At 53.7% G+C, this 14,489-nt stretch overlaps 1 protein-coding gene and 1 non-coding gene across 2 annotated transcripts; both read left to right on the top strand.

Moving 5' to 3' along the window:
• Positions 1–1,119: 1,119 nt before the first annotated feature.
• LOC149523038 (U1 spliceosomal RNA) lies at positions 1,120–1,283 on the top strand. The gene has a single exon (XR_016347496.1). It is a non-coding gene; the product is annotated as a U1 spliceosomal RNA (small nuclear RNA).
• A 6,211-nt stretch (positions 1,284–7,494) lies between these two features.
• Positions 7,495–14,319, top strand: LOC149523039 (zinc finger protein RFP-like). Its single transcript, XM_089771445.1, has 7 exons — positions 7,495–8,233; positions 9,595–9,690; positions 10,280–10,510; positions 10,715–10,737; positions 11,439–11,554; positions 12,124–12,183; positions 14,093–14,319. Exons 1-7 carry the CDS (start codon positions 7,862–7,864, stop codon positions 14,317–14,319), a joined length of 1,125 nt encoding a protein of 374 aa, XP_089627571.1. The 5' UTR covers positions 7,495–7,861.
• Positions 14,320–14,489: the final 170 nt, after the last annotated feature.

A 14,489-nucleotide genomic window follows, 5' to 3' on the forward strand; every position in this document is an offset into this window, starting at 1 on the left:
AGCAGAACTGAACCATTAGCTTTTGTAGCGAAGCTTGTAAATGCCTGTGTCTATTTGAAAATGTTGTTGTACCTTATGGTGTGCTATCTTTTTTAATAGTAGTAGTTGTGTTAGTCTAGTCTAGCTAAAACAAAAAATAGAACTATGTAGTGCTAACAAGAGGGGCTACGTCCAGACTAGCGTGATTTTCCGTAAATGCTTTTAATGGGAAAGTTTTCCGTTAAAAGCATTTTTGGAACAGAACATCTAGATTGGCACCGACACTTTTCCCCAAAAGCACTTTTTCCGGAAAAGCGTCTGTGCCAATCTAGACGCGCTTTTCCGCAAAAAAAGCCCCAATCGTCATTTTCGCGATAGGGCTTTTTTGCAGAAAACACTACTGTGCTGTCTACACTGGCCCTTTTTCAGAACAGTTTTCCGGAAAAAGGACTTTTGCCCGAACAGGAGCAGCATAGTATTTCTGGTAAAGCGGCTGATTTCTTACAGTAGATCGTCAGTGCTTTTCCAGAAATTCAAGGGGCCAGTGTAGACAGCTGGCAAGTTATTCTGGAAAAGCGGCTGATTTTCCGGAATAAGTGGCCAGTGTAGACACAGCCCGGATGCGCCCAGCTACGGAGGGCGACGGGCTCGGCTGGGCCGGGGGTGTCGGGGCGAGAGTGGAAGCCGCACAGACCTGGAGCCTCCCGAGTGGCGGCTCCTTCCCAAGCCAGCCCCTGCTGCGTGTGCAGGCCACAGCCGGGGAGAACACCAGCGGGGTTGGGAGTCGGGGTGCAGCAGCACCGCTGGGCTCCTTACTGCCGAAGCGGGGCTCAGGCCGGAGAGGAGAGAGATCTCCGGGCCCGGGCAGACAGGCAGGCAGGGGCGTGTCCCGGGCGGAGAGGTGGAGCGGCGTGAGTACGTATGCAGATGTGGGCGTGAGCGGAGGCTTGTGGGAGCGGGCGTGGGCTGGCGAGCGGGGCCCGCCTTGGGCAAGCAGGGCTCGGTGTGGGGCTTGGGGGCGGGTGCGGGCAGTAGGGGAGCGTTTGGGGCGCGGCGGTGTGGGTGCGTGAGGCGGCATCCACCATGATATGAAAGGGTTTGGGCGGTGGGGAGCAGGCGGTGGTTGTGCAGGTGGAACTCATACTTACCTGGCAGGGGAGATACCATGATCATGAAGGTTGTTTTCCCAGGGTGAGGCTCATCCATTGCACTGCGGGTGTGCTGACCCTTGTCATTTCCCCAAATGTGGGAAACTCAACTGTATAATTTGTGGTAGTGGGGGACTGCGTTTGTGCTTTCCCCTGGCACTCACTGTGAAAAGTAGACTGACAGATGACCAAGCCAAACAGAGAATGGGTGTTGCTGCTTTTGTTGTTGCTCTTTTTTTCCTCTGTGGTGAGCATTGCTAGTTTTCTGCATTTTTCTCTGCTCGGTCCCTGTTCCGTGCTTTGGCCTGGTTGGTCCTTGGGGGGGTGGGGGCTTTTTTTTCTGCTATTTCTGCCATCTCCTGGGGAGCCCATCGTTTTCCTAGGCCATTGATGCCCCTCTTCAGCCACCCTGCTTGCCTTACAGGAAGTTTCCCCTAACGGCCGGCAGGCCCTCGCTGCAGCCCCAGCCCCTTGCTTCTCGTCCTGGCCCCCTCCCCCCCCCGAGCTTCAGAAGAACCAGAAGTTCTCCCTTCTCTGCCTAGCAGCCTTTTATGGCCCTGAAAACTCTTAGTAGCTCCCCTCTAGCAGACTCCCTTCCAACCTTCTACACCCCGCACAGTCAGTTTCTCTTGCATTTTTCTGCATTCCCTGTCTCCGATTTGTATGAGTCTGCCTCCCTTCCCGCCCACAGGGCCCAATGCTCCAGCTAGGCCTAATCCTCACCGTGTAGAGCGGAAGAATTGCTTTTCCTGTCTTGCGCACGACGCTGCTGCTTCCACTAACGCGCCCCAGAACCATGTTCGCTGCTCTGGCAACCCGTTTACCGCTCTCGACTCCCGTTTACCTCGTGGTCCGCTGTGACAGCCAGCCTCTCCCTGGTCCTCTCCCCTGCTGCGCCAATTCTTGTCCACAGCATTCCTTCCTAGACAGCCGTTTCCCATTCTCTCTCTCTCTCTCTCCCTCTCTCTCTCTCTCTGCCACCCTGCACGTGGGCACAAGCAACGGATTGATCGTTCATAAGCGGAGTACTTTGCATTTGGCCTTATTGAACTTCATCGTAGTCTCTCCAAACCATTTCTCCGCTTTGTCCAGATCATTTTGAATTGCGAGGATCCCGTCCTCCACAGCACCTGCAACCCCTCCCAGCTCGGGGTCCTCCGCAGTCTTGATAAGCGTACTCTCTACGCCGCCCATCCGAATGGCTGAGGAAGGGAACCGGGCCCACAAGGAATCCCTGCCTGACCCCCGCTCATTACACCCTTCCAGCGAAGCTGGGCACTACGTCGATAACTATTCCCTGGGAACGGTATCTCTGACCCTTTAGCAGCCCCCTGACGGTAGCTCCGTCTAGCTTGCGTTTGGCTAGCGAGCGCGTTCGTACGCAAGTCACGTGAGACGGTACCCACAGCTTTCCCGAAGACAGCAGATATACCCTTTTGATAGGTTGCCCCTTCCCCCTCTTCAGGAATCTCTCCCACCTGCCGCGAGTTTTCTGAAATAATCCTCCATGTCTCAGATGTCACCCCAGTCAGCTCCTTGAGTACGGGTGGGAGGGGATGCATTTCATCACACTGCCTCAGTATCTCGGCCTTCGCAACATCCTCCGGCGTAGGCCCCAACTCCGCGGCTGCCGGGAAACAGATTTCTGGGGCTACGTCTACATTGACACCCTTTTCTGGAAATGCTTAAAACGGAACCGTTTTCCGTTATAAGTATTTCCAGAAAAAACGCGTCTACATTGGCAGAATGCTTTTCTGGAAAAGCACTTTTTCCGAAAAAGCGTCCATGGTCAATGTAGACGCGCTTTTCCGCAAAAAAGCCCCAATCGTCATTTTTGCGATCGGGGCTCTTTTGCGGGAAAGACTACTGGGCTGTCTACACTGGCCCTTTTCCAGAACAGTTTTTCCGGAAAAAGACTTTTGCCAGAATGGGAGCAGCATAGTTTTTCCGGAAAAACACTGACGATTTTACATTAGATCGTCATTGCTTTTCTGGAAAAGCAAGCGGCCAGTGTAGACAGCTGGCAAGTTATTCTGGAAAAGCGGCTGCTTTTTCGGAATAAATGGCCAGTGTAGACACAGCCTGGAAGACACAGTGTAGACACAGCTTTTCCGGAAAAACTTGCCAGTTGTCTACACCGTCCACAACGTTTGCCGCCTCACCCTTTCCCCAGAACACTGACGAACACGTTCCACGGTGCAGATGAAATAAGCTCTTTCGAAAGATGCTCGAAAGAAGCAGCTCCATTGGCGCGGCTCAAATGGCGTAGCTTATTTCGAGCCGCAGCTGTGGCACAGACGTGCCCAACCGGACCAGGAAGGTCGGCCTACGGTCTGCAAAATGCAGTCCTGCCGCGTAAGCCGATCCCATGGCTACTTGTTTTGCATTTCTCTTTCACGTGCTGTCAAGTCCGTTCAACGCTTTACGCCTCTGAAGGAATAGGCCTTCCATTCTACCTGCGGGCCGAGAGTCACATCTGGATGCGGATGGGGAGGGGTGGGGGGCGGCGCGGGGCTTTTTTGCGGAAAACACTACTGTGCTGTCTACATTGGCCCTTTTCCGGAATAGTTTGCCCGAATGGGAGCAGCATAGTATTTCCGGAAAAGTGGCCGATTTCTTACAGTAGATCGTCAGTGCTTTTCCGGAAATTCAAGGGGCCAGTGTAGACAAGTTATTCAGGAAAAGCGGCTGGTTTTCCGGAATAAGTGGCCAGTGTAGACACAGCCATTGGCCCGAAAGGGGCATGCTAATTTTCAACTTTAGAATAGGGAAATCCGCGGGGGATTTAAATATCCCCCGCGGGATTTAAATAAAGATGTCCGCCGCTTGGGGAAAAGCCGGAAAAAAGCATCTAGACTGGCCCGATCCTCCGGAATAAAGCCCTATTCCGGAGGATCTCTTATTCCTACTTTCCCAAGCCAGAAAAAAGCGGTAGACATCTTTATTTAAATCCCACGGGGGATATTTAAATCCCCCGCCGATTTACCTATTCTGAAGTTGAAAATTAGCATGCCCCTTTCGGAAAAGGGGCCAGTGTAGACGTAGCCATTATGTTTAAACACCTGCCATATGAATGTACCTGAAAGTCACAAGGATCAATGATCTGTGTGAAAGGCAGGTGGCCAGTAATTAGAGCTTCATGTATGTTGTGTGCACAAAGGAAGGTAGGAATGTGCACAGAGCAGTCTGATAACGGTGTTTAGTGTCTGTTTGTAACAGGCTCCTGCCCATCTCCAGTAGATTTGGGCACCTCCTCCACCAATTGCAATACACACTAGGCCGTTCCTCCCCAGCTGGGTGTGGTTCTTGTTCTTCTGCACAGCACAGCCCATGGACACCAAGGACCTGCCATTGGGCTTCCAAATCACACCCTTGTTGAACGGATGGAAACAGAAACCAGACACACAGCGGGTTTGAGCTGGCTCCAGCTGAGGGACGGGTTTGCCTGGTTTATGGGCATTGGCACAGGACAGCAGTAAGGACTCGTATTCATTTATAGAATCCAAAAAATAGAAACCTAGAATGTAATGGAATTGGAGAGAGAAATGTTTCCATTGAATGGTCAGTTGGATTTGAAGTAACGCTCATATAATTTGTAGTCTATCACTGAGCTACTCTCCCTGATGTTTGCACTGTTAGGAGTTGAGAAGGGAACAAGAAGCTTTTGTAGCCCACACACCCCTGGGCCTGTCTCCATCACTTCTGCCTCTGCCAAGTGAAGGAAGGCCGCTGGGCCCAGCATCTTTCTACCCAACCAGGGCTGGCTTTTGGGGAGAGGGAGGGGCCACTGGAGCCGCTTGGTCCCCTGGCTGGGTCCATGGGGAGGTGGCTCTGCTCAAAGCCAGACTGGTTTTCCTATTGTTAGGTAGGACCCTGCAATCCATGTTCTCTCCTGCTTTTGTAGCCTCTGTTGCCTTCTGCAGGTGTCCTTTCTGATGGGACAGGCCACATTCTTCTCAGGGTTTGGGTACCATGTTGCTCTAGAAAGGCTTGTGACCAAGACACAGGTCTTGCTGTGAGCAGGATTTGAACCTGCACAGGAAAACCCTATTGGGTTTCTAGTCCAACACCTTAACCACTCAGCCATCACAGCTCTAAGTAACAGTAGGCCAGGGAAACTGGTAAATAATCTTTTTGATCTGAGGAAGTGGGTCTGGCCCACGAAAGCTCATCATCTAATAAACCATCTTGTTAGTCTTTAAAGTGCTACATTGTCCTGCATTTTGCTCCAGGCAGACAGGACAAGTCACTTTCATTCTGAGACTTTCCACTGTGCTCGCTGCAGCCATGGCTCCCTCTGGGCTGGGGAAGAGGATCAGTTTCCATTTTCTGAGCTCAGGCTCTACCTGCCTCCAGCAACAACCGGCTGTTCCCCTCCCTAGAGCTGACTCAGGCTGTTTCCTGTAATGGGAAAAGCCAGCAGGAGCCATCCCAGCCCTGGAGGCTTTGGTGATCAATGTCCCACACTCAGGCTCTGGCACCTGCCCCTGGGCTGGTGTGGCAAGTCTCTGGGGCGTCACATGTTCCCCAGAATCCACCAGGCTGGGCTGCTCAGCTCCCAGAACTGTGCCTATAAGGAGTGAGAGTGAATCTTGTGCAGAATTCCTTGTGTTTGATGTGCGATGTTGACAGATAAAGTAACAGTTCAGTATTTATATGGATCTAGTTACATGCTCCCAGTTGCGGTTTTCCCATGTTCAATTTTCACAGCAGTGGGAAATGCTAGGGGGAGGGGCAGGCAGTACTGGGCTCAGACAGTAACTATTCAGTGACAGACACTGAGATTCAAACAGGAAAAACTTTATTATTAACCCACAAACTGTGGCTGTGACTCTCCACAGGCCAAGCCGAGGCCCTCGAGGACAGGAAGGTCTCAAGCAGCCCGGCTCCTCCTGGGCCTGGGTGGAACGTTCAGGTGACACGTTCCGGGGCCCGAGCCCGGCCGAGTCCGCGCGCTCCCGCCCACCTGGCCCGAGAGGCGGGTCCGTGTCTCGCGCCGGAGGAAGGGCAGGCGCGTCACTGGGCTACCGCGTTCTCATTGGTTGGTGGATCCCCGGCCCCGCCCCTTTCCGAGTCCCTGGCCCCGCCCTCGGCGTCTCTGGGCAGCCCTGTCACTCCTGGCGGGCCAGCGGGGCCAGGGAATCCCCCTCACCCGGACTAGAGAGCAAGGGGCGGAGCAATGTACGTCACTGATGATGCGGCCACGGAGGCGGGCGATTCTGCGTCACTGGGGCGTGACAGCCCGGGGAACCCTTGTCAATCGGAGCGAGAGCAAGGGGCGGAGCAATAACGTCACAGTGGGGGGCGGGGTCCGTTGGGCTCCTGCTGCGGCCAGTGGCTGCCACGGGGAGTGCTGTGGGCGCAGGGATGGAGGAGGCGGGGGGAGGGGCAGGGGTTGCACTGCGGCGGGGGCCGCTACAGGGGATGAGACTGCGGGGTGGGGGGTTATGGGGCTCGGGAGAGGGGGGCTGGATTGGGGGCGGAATTGGGGAATACAAGTTCCCTTTGCAGAAGCGGCACGTTCGTTTGCGCCCGATTCTCCCTCCCACTCCCAGCACCGCGCGATCTTCTCTGCCCTGATCGGTCCGTGGGCGGGGGGGGAAGGGCGGCGCTGCAGGGCATCACGGTGCGGGGGGGTTTGTGGGGGGCGGGGCTGGAGCGGAGGAAGTTGCGCGGGGGGGATAAAAGTTCCCTTTGCAGAGGCGGCACTTTCCTTTGCTCCCACTTCTCCCCCCCCCCCAAGCACCGCTCCATCCTCTCTACCCGGGGCGGTCCGTGGGGGGGGGGGACCCGCAGCGCGGGCTCACAATCTGCAGCGCCCTTGGCCCCACCGCGGGGCTCTGGACCCTCCCCCCTTACGGGCCCCCAGCGCAGCAGCTGGTTCGGGGCCGCTCCGCTGTCCCGCGGGAGGCTCCCCCCGCAGAGCCGGTGCCCGCCCCAGGGGAGCTGCTCTCGGCACAGACACGCGGGGAGCGGCTGCCCCGGGGCCTGTAGAATCTCGCCCCGGACTGGCTCCCGCAGGCGGAAGCCACGTGGGGCCCCGCGGCGCTGGGGGCGTGGCCGGGCAGCTCGCGGGCTGAGCTAAACCCCGGGCGCTGGACTCTGCTCGGAGCCACTAGCCCGGTGCGCATGCGCGGTCTGAGCGCGCCCGCCCCATTCTACACCCCGCAGCCGGGATTTTAGTGCGTCCCCGCCCGTCACTCCCCGCCCGCCCCACGGCGGCCGCAGTAACGTCACGCGCCGCGCGCCCTGAGGTAGGAGCCGTTGCGAGGGGCCGTTGGCGCCGTTACTCGCTGCGGGGTTGGCCCAGCGCGGAGGGGGCGGCCCGGCGTGAGGGGGCTGGGGGAGGAGGCGGCGTTAGGTATCGGGGCCCCCCCCCCCCCCGCGCTCCCTCCGTCAGGCTTCCTGATTCTCCCGCCGCGCAGGGTGTCTGGGCGGGCCGGGGGCGCACAGAGGGGCTGCGGGGGGGGGGGATATTAACACGGGGTGAGGAGGGGCCCTGGTCTGAGGGGCGCAGAGATGGGGGGGGGTCTGGCTGGGGCAGGTGGCTGAGGGGCCCAGGGGAGGATCTGGCGGGGGCAGCGGTGAGTGAAGATTTGGGGGCTTCTTCGTTTTTTAATTTTGATTTTGTTTTTTTATTCTCAGTGCTGGTGCCCTCACGCCCCTGGACCTGCCCGGCTATTGCTGAGCTCAGGGAAGTGACACGACCTCTCCTCCCCAGCCCAGAGGCAGCCATGGCTGCAGAGATTCCCGTGGAAAGTGTCCGGGAGGAAGCGCCGCGTCCCGTCTGCCTGGAGGATTTCACAGCCCCTGTCACTCTGGAGTGTGGGCACAATTTCTGCCAGGCCCCCCATAGCCCTCAGGACAGAGACACTGAGCAGCAGGGACCTCTCTGGCCCAACTGGAAGCTGGCAAATGTGATGGAACTAGCCAAGCCGCTGAGTTTCCAGGCAGCACAGAGAGCAAGATGGGACGGGGTGTGCGGGGAGCACCAGGAGACTCTGAAGTGGTTCTGTGAAGAGAATCAAACTCCCATCTGTGTGGTGTGTGACAGATCCCAGGCTCACATGGTGGTGCTCATACAGGAAGGTGCCCAGGAGTACAAGGTACAGAGTTACTGTCCAGTGTGTTTTAATTACAGCATTATTTCACTAACAGTTACTGGGCACAGTTGTGACACAGCTCAGTAAAGCCTACAAGACATGCTGTAAAAAGTAAATGCTCTGGCTTTGTGGCAACTTACGTCAAGATACCCCATGTGGGAAAGGTTTCTCTGGGGCTGTGAATCCTGAAACCCAGCCCTCACTGGGTGTTTGCACAAGGGAAGGTGTTAATAGTCAGAAAGGTTTAGATCACAGGAGGTACAGGCCACTCTATCAGTGAGTTGCCTTGGGACTGGAGAAGAAGAGGTTACAAGCTGTTATTGATCGGTGGAACAATCTGTCATTTGCCTTATAGACCTGCAATGGCAGCTGAGACCTGCACAACATCCAGCAAGGGAAAGTCCCTTCTCTGAGCAGGTCACAGTCCAGTTAGACAAACTGTGGGAAGTGAAGGTGGGGCAGCACCTAGTCGCTCATAGACGCCAGGCACGTCAGGGATAGAGTTTAGCCCTGTACCCTGTTAGACTTACACTGCTCCCTGCCCCTCAGCATCACTGAACAGTGATGAAGTGTGGCCGTTGAGGAGGAAAAGATGCCTTGATAAAGCCCTAGGTCAAGCAGGGAGTGAAGGTTTCTAATAGGGATGCCGAACTTCTGAGGTGCTCCATGAGGGGTTAAACTCCAATGCAGCTGCCTGCACTAGATGAGGTTGCTGAGCTGGATGCTGTATGGGGCCCCGAGCACCTTCACTCCACCCGTAGCAGGACTTCAGGAAGTGCAGGTCCATGCCAGACACAACTAGGAGTCAACTGGAATGTAGCAAGAGTTCAAACTGGTTAACTGAAGAGCTAATGCTTATCCGTGCTAGTTACTGGTTAAACTCCCCACTTCCCCAGCAGTGCCTGCTTCCCTGTGGCAGCTAACGTCAGTCTGCAGCTGCTGGGAGTTCCCATTAGCCAGCAGTCTTTGTGGCCACCCCCGGCAGACCTCGCGAGAGATCCCCGGCCCAGGAGAGCCCATTTCTGCTACCAGCCTTTCCTGTCAGCAGGTTAAAAAACTCCTTTTACTGATAAAATTATAATCAGTTACATGATTAGTATTGTTAAGCATTTTTACCTCCCTATTCCCCACCTGCATCATTCTTTATAAAGGTGCCACCACTGATCCTTCCCTTACCCTCGTAGGTGTCCTGCTGCATCCTCAGTCTCTTCTTGTGTCTTTTTCTATGGACACAACCAAGTCCAGGGCTGAGTCCCTGCTGGACAGGGGCAGAGCTCCACAAAACTGGGACTCTCTTAAAGGCAGACAAATGGGCTCCCGACATCTGATGGGGTTTGCCCTTGTTCTTATATCTGTTTCTTCAGGAAAAATTGGAGGCCCATTTGAAGACTCTGAGGGAAGAGAGAGAAAAGGTGCTGGGAAGGAAAGCAACAGCAGAAGGGAAACGCCAAGAGTATCTGGTAGGTGCATGTGCTTTGAACTAGCAGGGACTGGCCGTGGGAGGGCTGTTAGCAGGCAGACTCCTGTTTGGCCCTGGTGACGTTGGGCTTCTTTGTGTTTCTCCTGGATCATGAATTGCTGGCTGAGATCCATGTGTAGACAGGCCTTGAGCTTCTATGTCAGTGCATGAGTTAATGTCCAGTCTTTGTGGTTTTCCCAGACATCCTCCCCAAGTGAGCTGAATGTCCCCCTGAAGGGCTGTCTGATCACTTGGTGTATTAACATGTTTCCTTCTTTTTCCTTCCTGGTTATCTCTGTCAGGCTGGTGCTGAGTCCTGCCTCATGCTGCTCAGGGTCTGAATTTCCAGAGCCCATGAATAATAAAAGTTACTGCCCATGGCAGACATGGGAACATCCCTTTCAGAGGGACACAGGGCCCAAAGGAGATGCTGGGAGAGCTACCTCTGCCTACTAACCACAAAGTACAGTCAAATGTCACACATTTTAGGGTTTTCCAAGAAATTCTCCCTGCTGCGCACTCAGCTCTCCATGAAAGGGCCCTGGGCTCCATTCATGCCCTTGACCAGCCCTTTCCCTGCTTTCATACAGAAATGGACGCAAGCCGAGAGGCAGATGATTGTGGCTGAGTTTCAGCAGCTGTGGCAGTTCCTAGAGGAACAAGAGCGACTCCTGCTGGCCCAGCTGGAGAAGCTGGATGAGAAGATTGGGAGGCTCCAGACTGACACTGTCAGGAAACTCTCCGTGCAGATTTCCCATCTCAGTGAGGGGATCGGTGAGCTGGAGGGGACATGTCAGAAGCCAGCGAGTGAATTCGTGCAGGTGAGACTGAGGAAGAAACATCCCAGCTCCCCACACAGGGACGGGAGGCTCCTAAATCACAAGTGCTGAGGTCCAGCTGTCAGATCTGGGTGTAACTCCAGGGCAGGGACTCTCTTCCCATGTTTGCAAAATCCCTTCCCTGAGGTCCTCTGTGTGTGTCCAATGGGGCTGAGAGTCTTTTCTGTGTCTTTTTTTTTTTTCTAGGACGTCAGAAGAACCCTGAGTAGGTACGTGGCTCTCACTCCCCTCACGCTGCACAGCTCAGGGAAAGAGCTTGGAGCTGATGTTAGCACCACATCTCCACAGGGCTCTAAGAGGCAGATGTTAGATACGAATATCTCTGACTCATTGAATTCTGAGAGTCTCACCGTTGCACAGCAGACTCTGGGATTCCCTATTCAGGGATCAGTCTGACCTCAAGTGTTTCCTGGAGCTGTCACCTCCCTGGGGACTGGCTACCTCAGGACTGTGAGGTGGAACGTGGGCCTGTTGCTGCTGGGCACTGGGCACAGTCAGCCCAGGGCAGCAAGGACCAAGAGTCTGTCCCAAATGAGGGCTGTTTGGAGACCTGTGTGGAAGGAGCTGGGGAGGGAGTAGCTGGTGTCTCATTCTAGTACCTAGTGGACAGATTCCTTCACCCCTTCACCTGGGAACCTCTTGTCTTTCAGTGTCTGGAGGCCAAGGAGTGAGTTGGCCATGAAGACTCAATTCCCCTTTTGTCCCCCAGCCAGTCTCCCCAGGCCAGAAATGAAGAACTGCAGTGGGGCCTTTCAGGGGAAGGTTTCATGGCCATGGGATATGTTGTCCCTGCTCTTAGGCTGGGAGAATTGGAGGAATTCTAACTCCAGGCCTGTTAGAGCTGAGACTTACTAGCCAGAACTTATCAGCAATAAATGAAATACAATCACATTGAATTGTTTCTGTCCAGGTGTGAGATGGGGCAGTTCCAGCTGCCAGAGGAGATTTCCCCTGAACTGGAAGAACAAGTCAGAGGTTTCTCCCAGAAAACGATTGCTCTGTCGGAGACTCTGAGGGAGTTCAAAGGTAACTAGAAGGGATGGATGAAAGGAAAGTGGTTCAAGTATCTGAGACCATTGAATCTGGCCTCTGAAGCCAACCTTCCCCTGCCTCAATTCCCACGTGGAGAATGATGGCCCCATCACTCTGCTATCCTTAGAGACACTGAGCGAACAGACCCAACTGATTGCAGATAAATCCAGGGATCTGCAAACTCTGAACCTCCCATTCAGAGATCAAAATGGCCAAAGTTCCTATGATGGCCACGTATTCCGCCACCATGGCTCCAGGTTATGATAAGAAGCAGTAAGTGAATGAGAAACCAAGTGGAAGGGGGTGAGGAGAGAAGAGTAAATCTCATTTACAGCTTCTCTCTCCTGGGACGGGTGTCAGGCTGCAGGGATGTTGGCTCCATAGCTGGGAGGTGCCCGAGTGAGAAAGGAAATGAAAGTTTAGACTTTCATATTAAATTCCTGAAACAATTCAATGTGATTGTCTCTGTCTCTGATACAATTGAAATGCAGAGTTCAGCATGGGGACATGGTTATAAACAGGAGAGCCTGGAATCTCACCTCTCTTATACCTTCCCCCACCAGACACTCTGCCCTCTGCACTGGCGAGAGCAAGAGGAAAATCCCTGGGAGCTCTCAGACAAGGTGAGTTTGCAGGTGGAGAGTCTTTAAATGATGAAAAAATTCCAGTGGAAACATCTTCATGGGGTTTTCATTAAAGTTACCAACAACGGCAACCATAGTGGACTCAGACCTAAATCACATACACTGATCAGTGAGGAGCCCCAGGGGCACTGTATGGGGGCCTGTGGATAGTTGGAAAAACACTGGTCTATGGGTTTGTGATGCTAAAGGGGTGAAGCTAAAGCACACATAGGATGGCACCTTCAGGCTCAGATTTCACTGCTCAGTTTCAACATGGGGTTGGTTTCAAACAATAAATAGGGTGAAAGGCTGAGAGCTGCCAGGCTTCCACTATATCAGGTAGTTCAAGGCAAGAAACTGCTGGATTCCCAAGGGCTGTTACGTCTAGTGGAGGCATGGGCAAAATAAGAGTCCATGGGTCTGATCTACCCGACTAAGCCATTTGATTTAGCCCACAGATGCCACTCTCCATCTGCAAGCCACTCAGAAAAAAACTGTGAGCCTAGAGGGGAGGAGGAAAGGGTTCAGACATTGCTTCCACCCCCAGAGCAATCTTATTCGCTGGTTTCTGGCCAGAAACAAAGCACTGCGCCCCTTCCCCTCTGGGTCAAGTATTTACACACCCACATGGCCCTGCAGTCTGTGAGAGGGTCAAGCAGGCTCCCTGCCTGCCTGAGGTGCTTGGTCTCTGCCCAGGAGTCACTCAGATAAGGCTCCTGTCCAAAGCTTGCCTCTGACACCCCAACCATCTCTCTTCCCCTCCTAATCTCTGCTCCCCACTCCTGCCCCACACTCTGCATACCCAAACTCTGTTCTCCTGCTGCAGCTATAAATGCAAGAGCTCTCTGTGGTCAGAAACCCACAGCCTCTTATTTGTCCACTCAACCACTTACTTTAAATATCTAACTTTAATTTAGATAATGAATAGTTGGCTAATCCAGTGTCCTAGATCACAGCCTGCCTCCTTCACCCAAACTCCCTCTTAGACCCCCTCTGTCTTCCATCCCAAACCCTTGCCCCAAACTTCCTCTTCATCCCAGCATCCGTCCCAGACCCTGCATTTCCTGCATTAATGTCATGGAAGAGTGCAGCTCTCAGCCACTTTGCATTTGGCCCCCCATCAAAATGTATTACCCACGCTCTCGAGTGGATAAGGCTCAGTGAGAAACAATAAGGGACAGCTGAAGCCAGACTATTTCAGGTTAGAAAAGAGGCACGAATGTTTGATAGGGAAGATGATTTGCTTCTGAAACAAATGAGCAAAGAACTGGTGGATTCTCCATCTCTTGATGTCTTCAAATCACGGGGACTTTCTAGAAAATACACTTTGGGGAAATGGAGCTTTGTGCCTGGGGAAATGGACTGAATGTAATGGCTTGTGCCACTCGGGGGGTCCGACTTCATGATTAAGGATATCTTCTGATCCCATGAATCTTAAGATCTCATCCTGCAAACACTCAGCGCACGTGTTTAATAAGTATCTGAATGGTGGTGGTAATTTCACTGACTCTGTTGTGAAAAGGCTTTATATCATCTTTGTCAGATGAGAGAGCAAAGTTTGTGCTGCAAATCCATGAATGAAGACTAAGGGTTTTAAATACAGCAGCCTGCATTTAGCCTATGTCCATGTTCAGGCAGATGAATATGTGGCTTATCAGAAACGCTGGGTGCTGAGAACTAAATCCCATTGTTGCAGATGCAGTAATGTAATTCAAGTCAGGTACAGAGAGAAATGAATGTGGATTTGGGATCTAACTTCTGTTCATGGAATATCTAGACTAAAGCTTTTGCCCACAATGGCAGAATCTAGCACATGTGTCACCAGGGACAGAGTCTGGGTGGAATGGAGGTGTGGAAAGGATTAAAGCCCCTTCTGAAATGTCTCCAATTCCCCTTCTCCCCCTGTCAGGCTGCAGAACACCCATGTCTGACTCCAGTTCAGCCCCTGGCCTGCAGAGCCAGGGACAGGAAATGGCCGTGGCGGAGCCGGTGAGCTTCGAGGAGGTGGCTGTGTACTTCTCTGAGGAGGAATGGGCTCTGCTGGACCCGGGCCAAAGAGCCCTCTACAGGGATGTGATGCAGGAGAATTACGAGGCTGCAAGCTGGCTGGGTAAGGATTCCTGTCCCCTTGTGTAACAGAACCTGGGTGGGCTCTGGCGCAGCTGGGTTGCGTTTGGTTCAGGGTCCCTCATTGTGCGAACCCTCAGTATCAGCAGTATCTGCCCCAGTAATCCTGGCTCCTGTGTGAGAGGAGGTCCAGCGACATAATAGTGGTGCTGCTCTTCCCACAGCCAAGGTCTCATTGT

The sequence above is a fragment of the Pelodiscus sinensis genome, chromosome 19 (assembly GCF_052426305.1).
Source record: "Pelodiscus sinensis isolate ZL-2025 chromosome 19, ASM5242630v1, whole genome shotgun sequence".
In the NCBI taxonomy this organism is placed as follows: Eukaryota; Metazoa; Chordata; order Testudines; family Trionychidae; genus Pelodiscus; species Pelodiscus sinensis.

Coding starts and splice junctions, on each gene's coding strand:
- LOC149523039 (XM_089771445.1), top strand. CDS start 7,862: ATGGCTGCAGAGATTCCCGTGGAAAGTGTCCGGGAGGAAGCGCCGCGT. Junction 11,555..12,123: donor GACTCTGAGGGAGTTCAAAG/GTAACTAGAAGG, acceptor TTCCCCCACCAG/ACACTCTGCCCTCTGCACTG. Junction 12,184..14,092: donor CCTGGGAGCTCTCAGACAAG/GTGAGTTTGCAG, acceptor TCCCCCTGTCAG/GCTGCAGAACACCCATGTCT.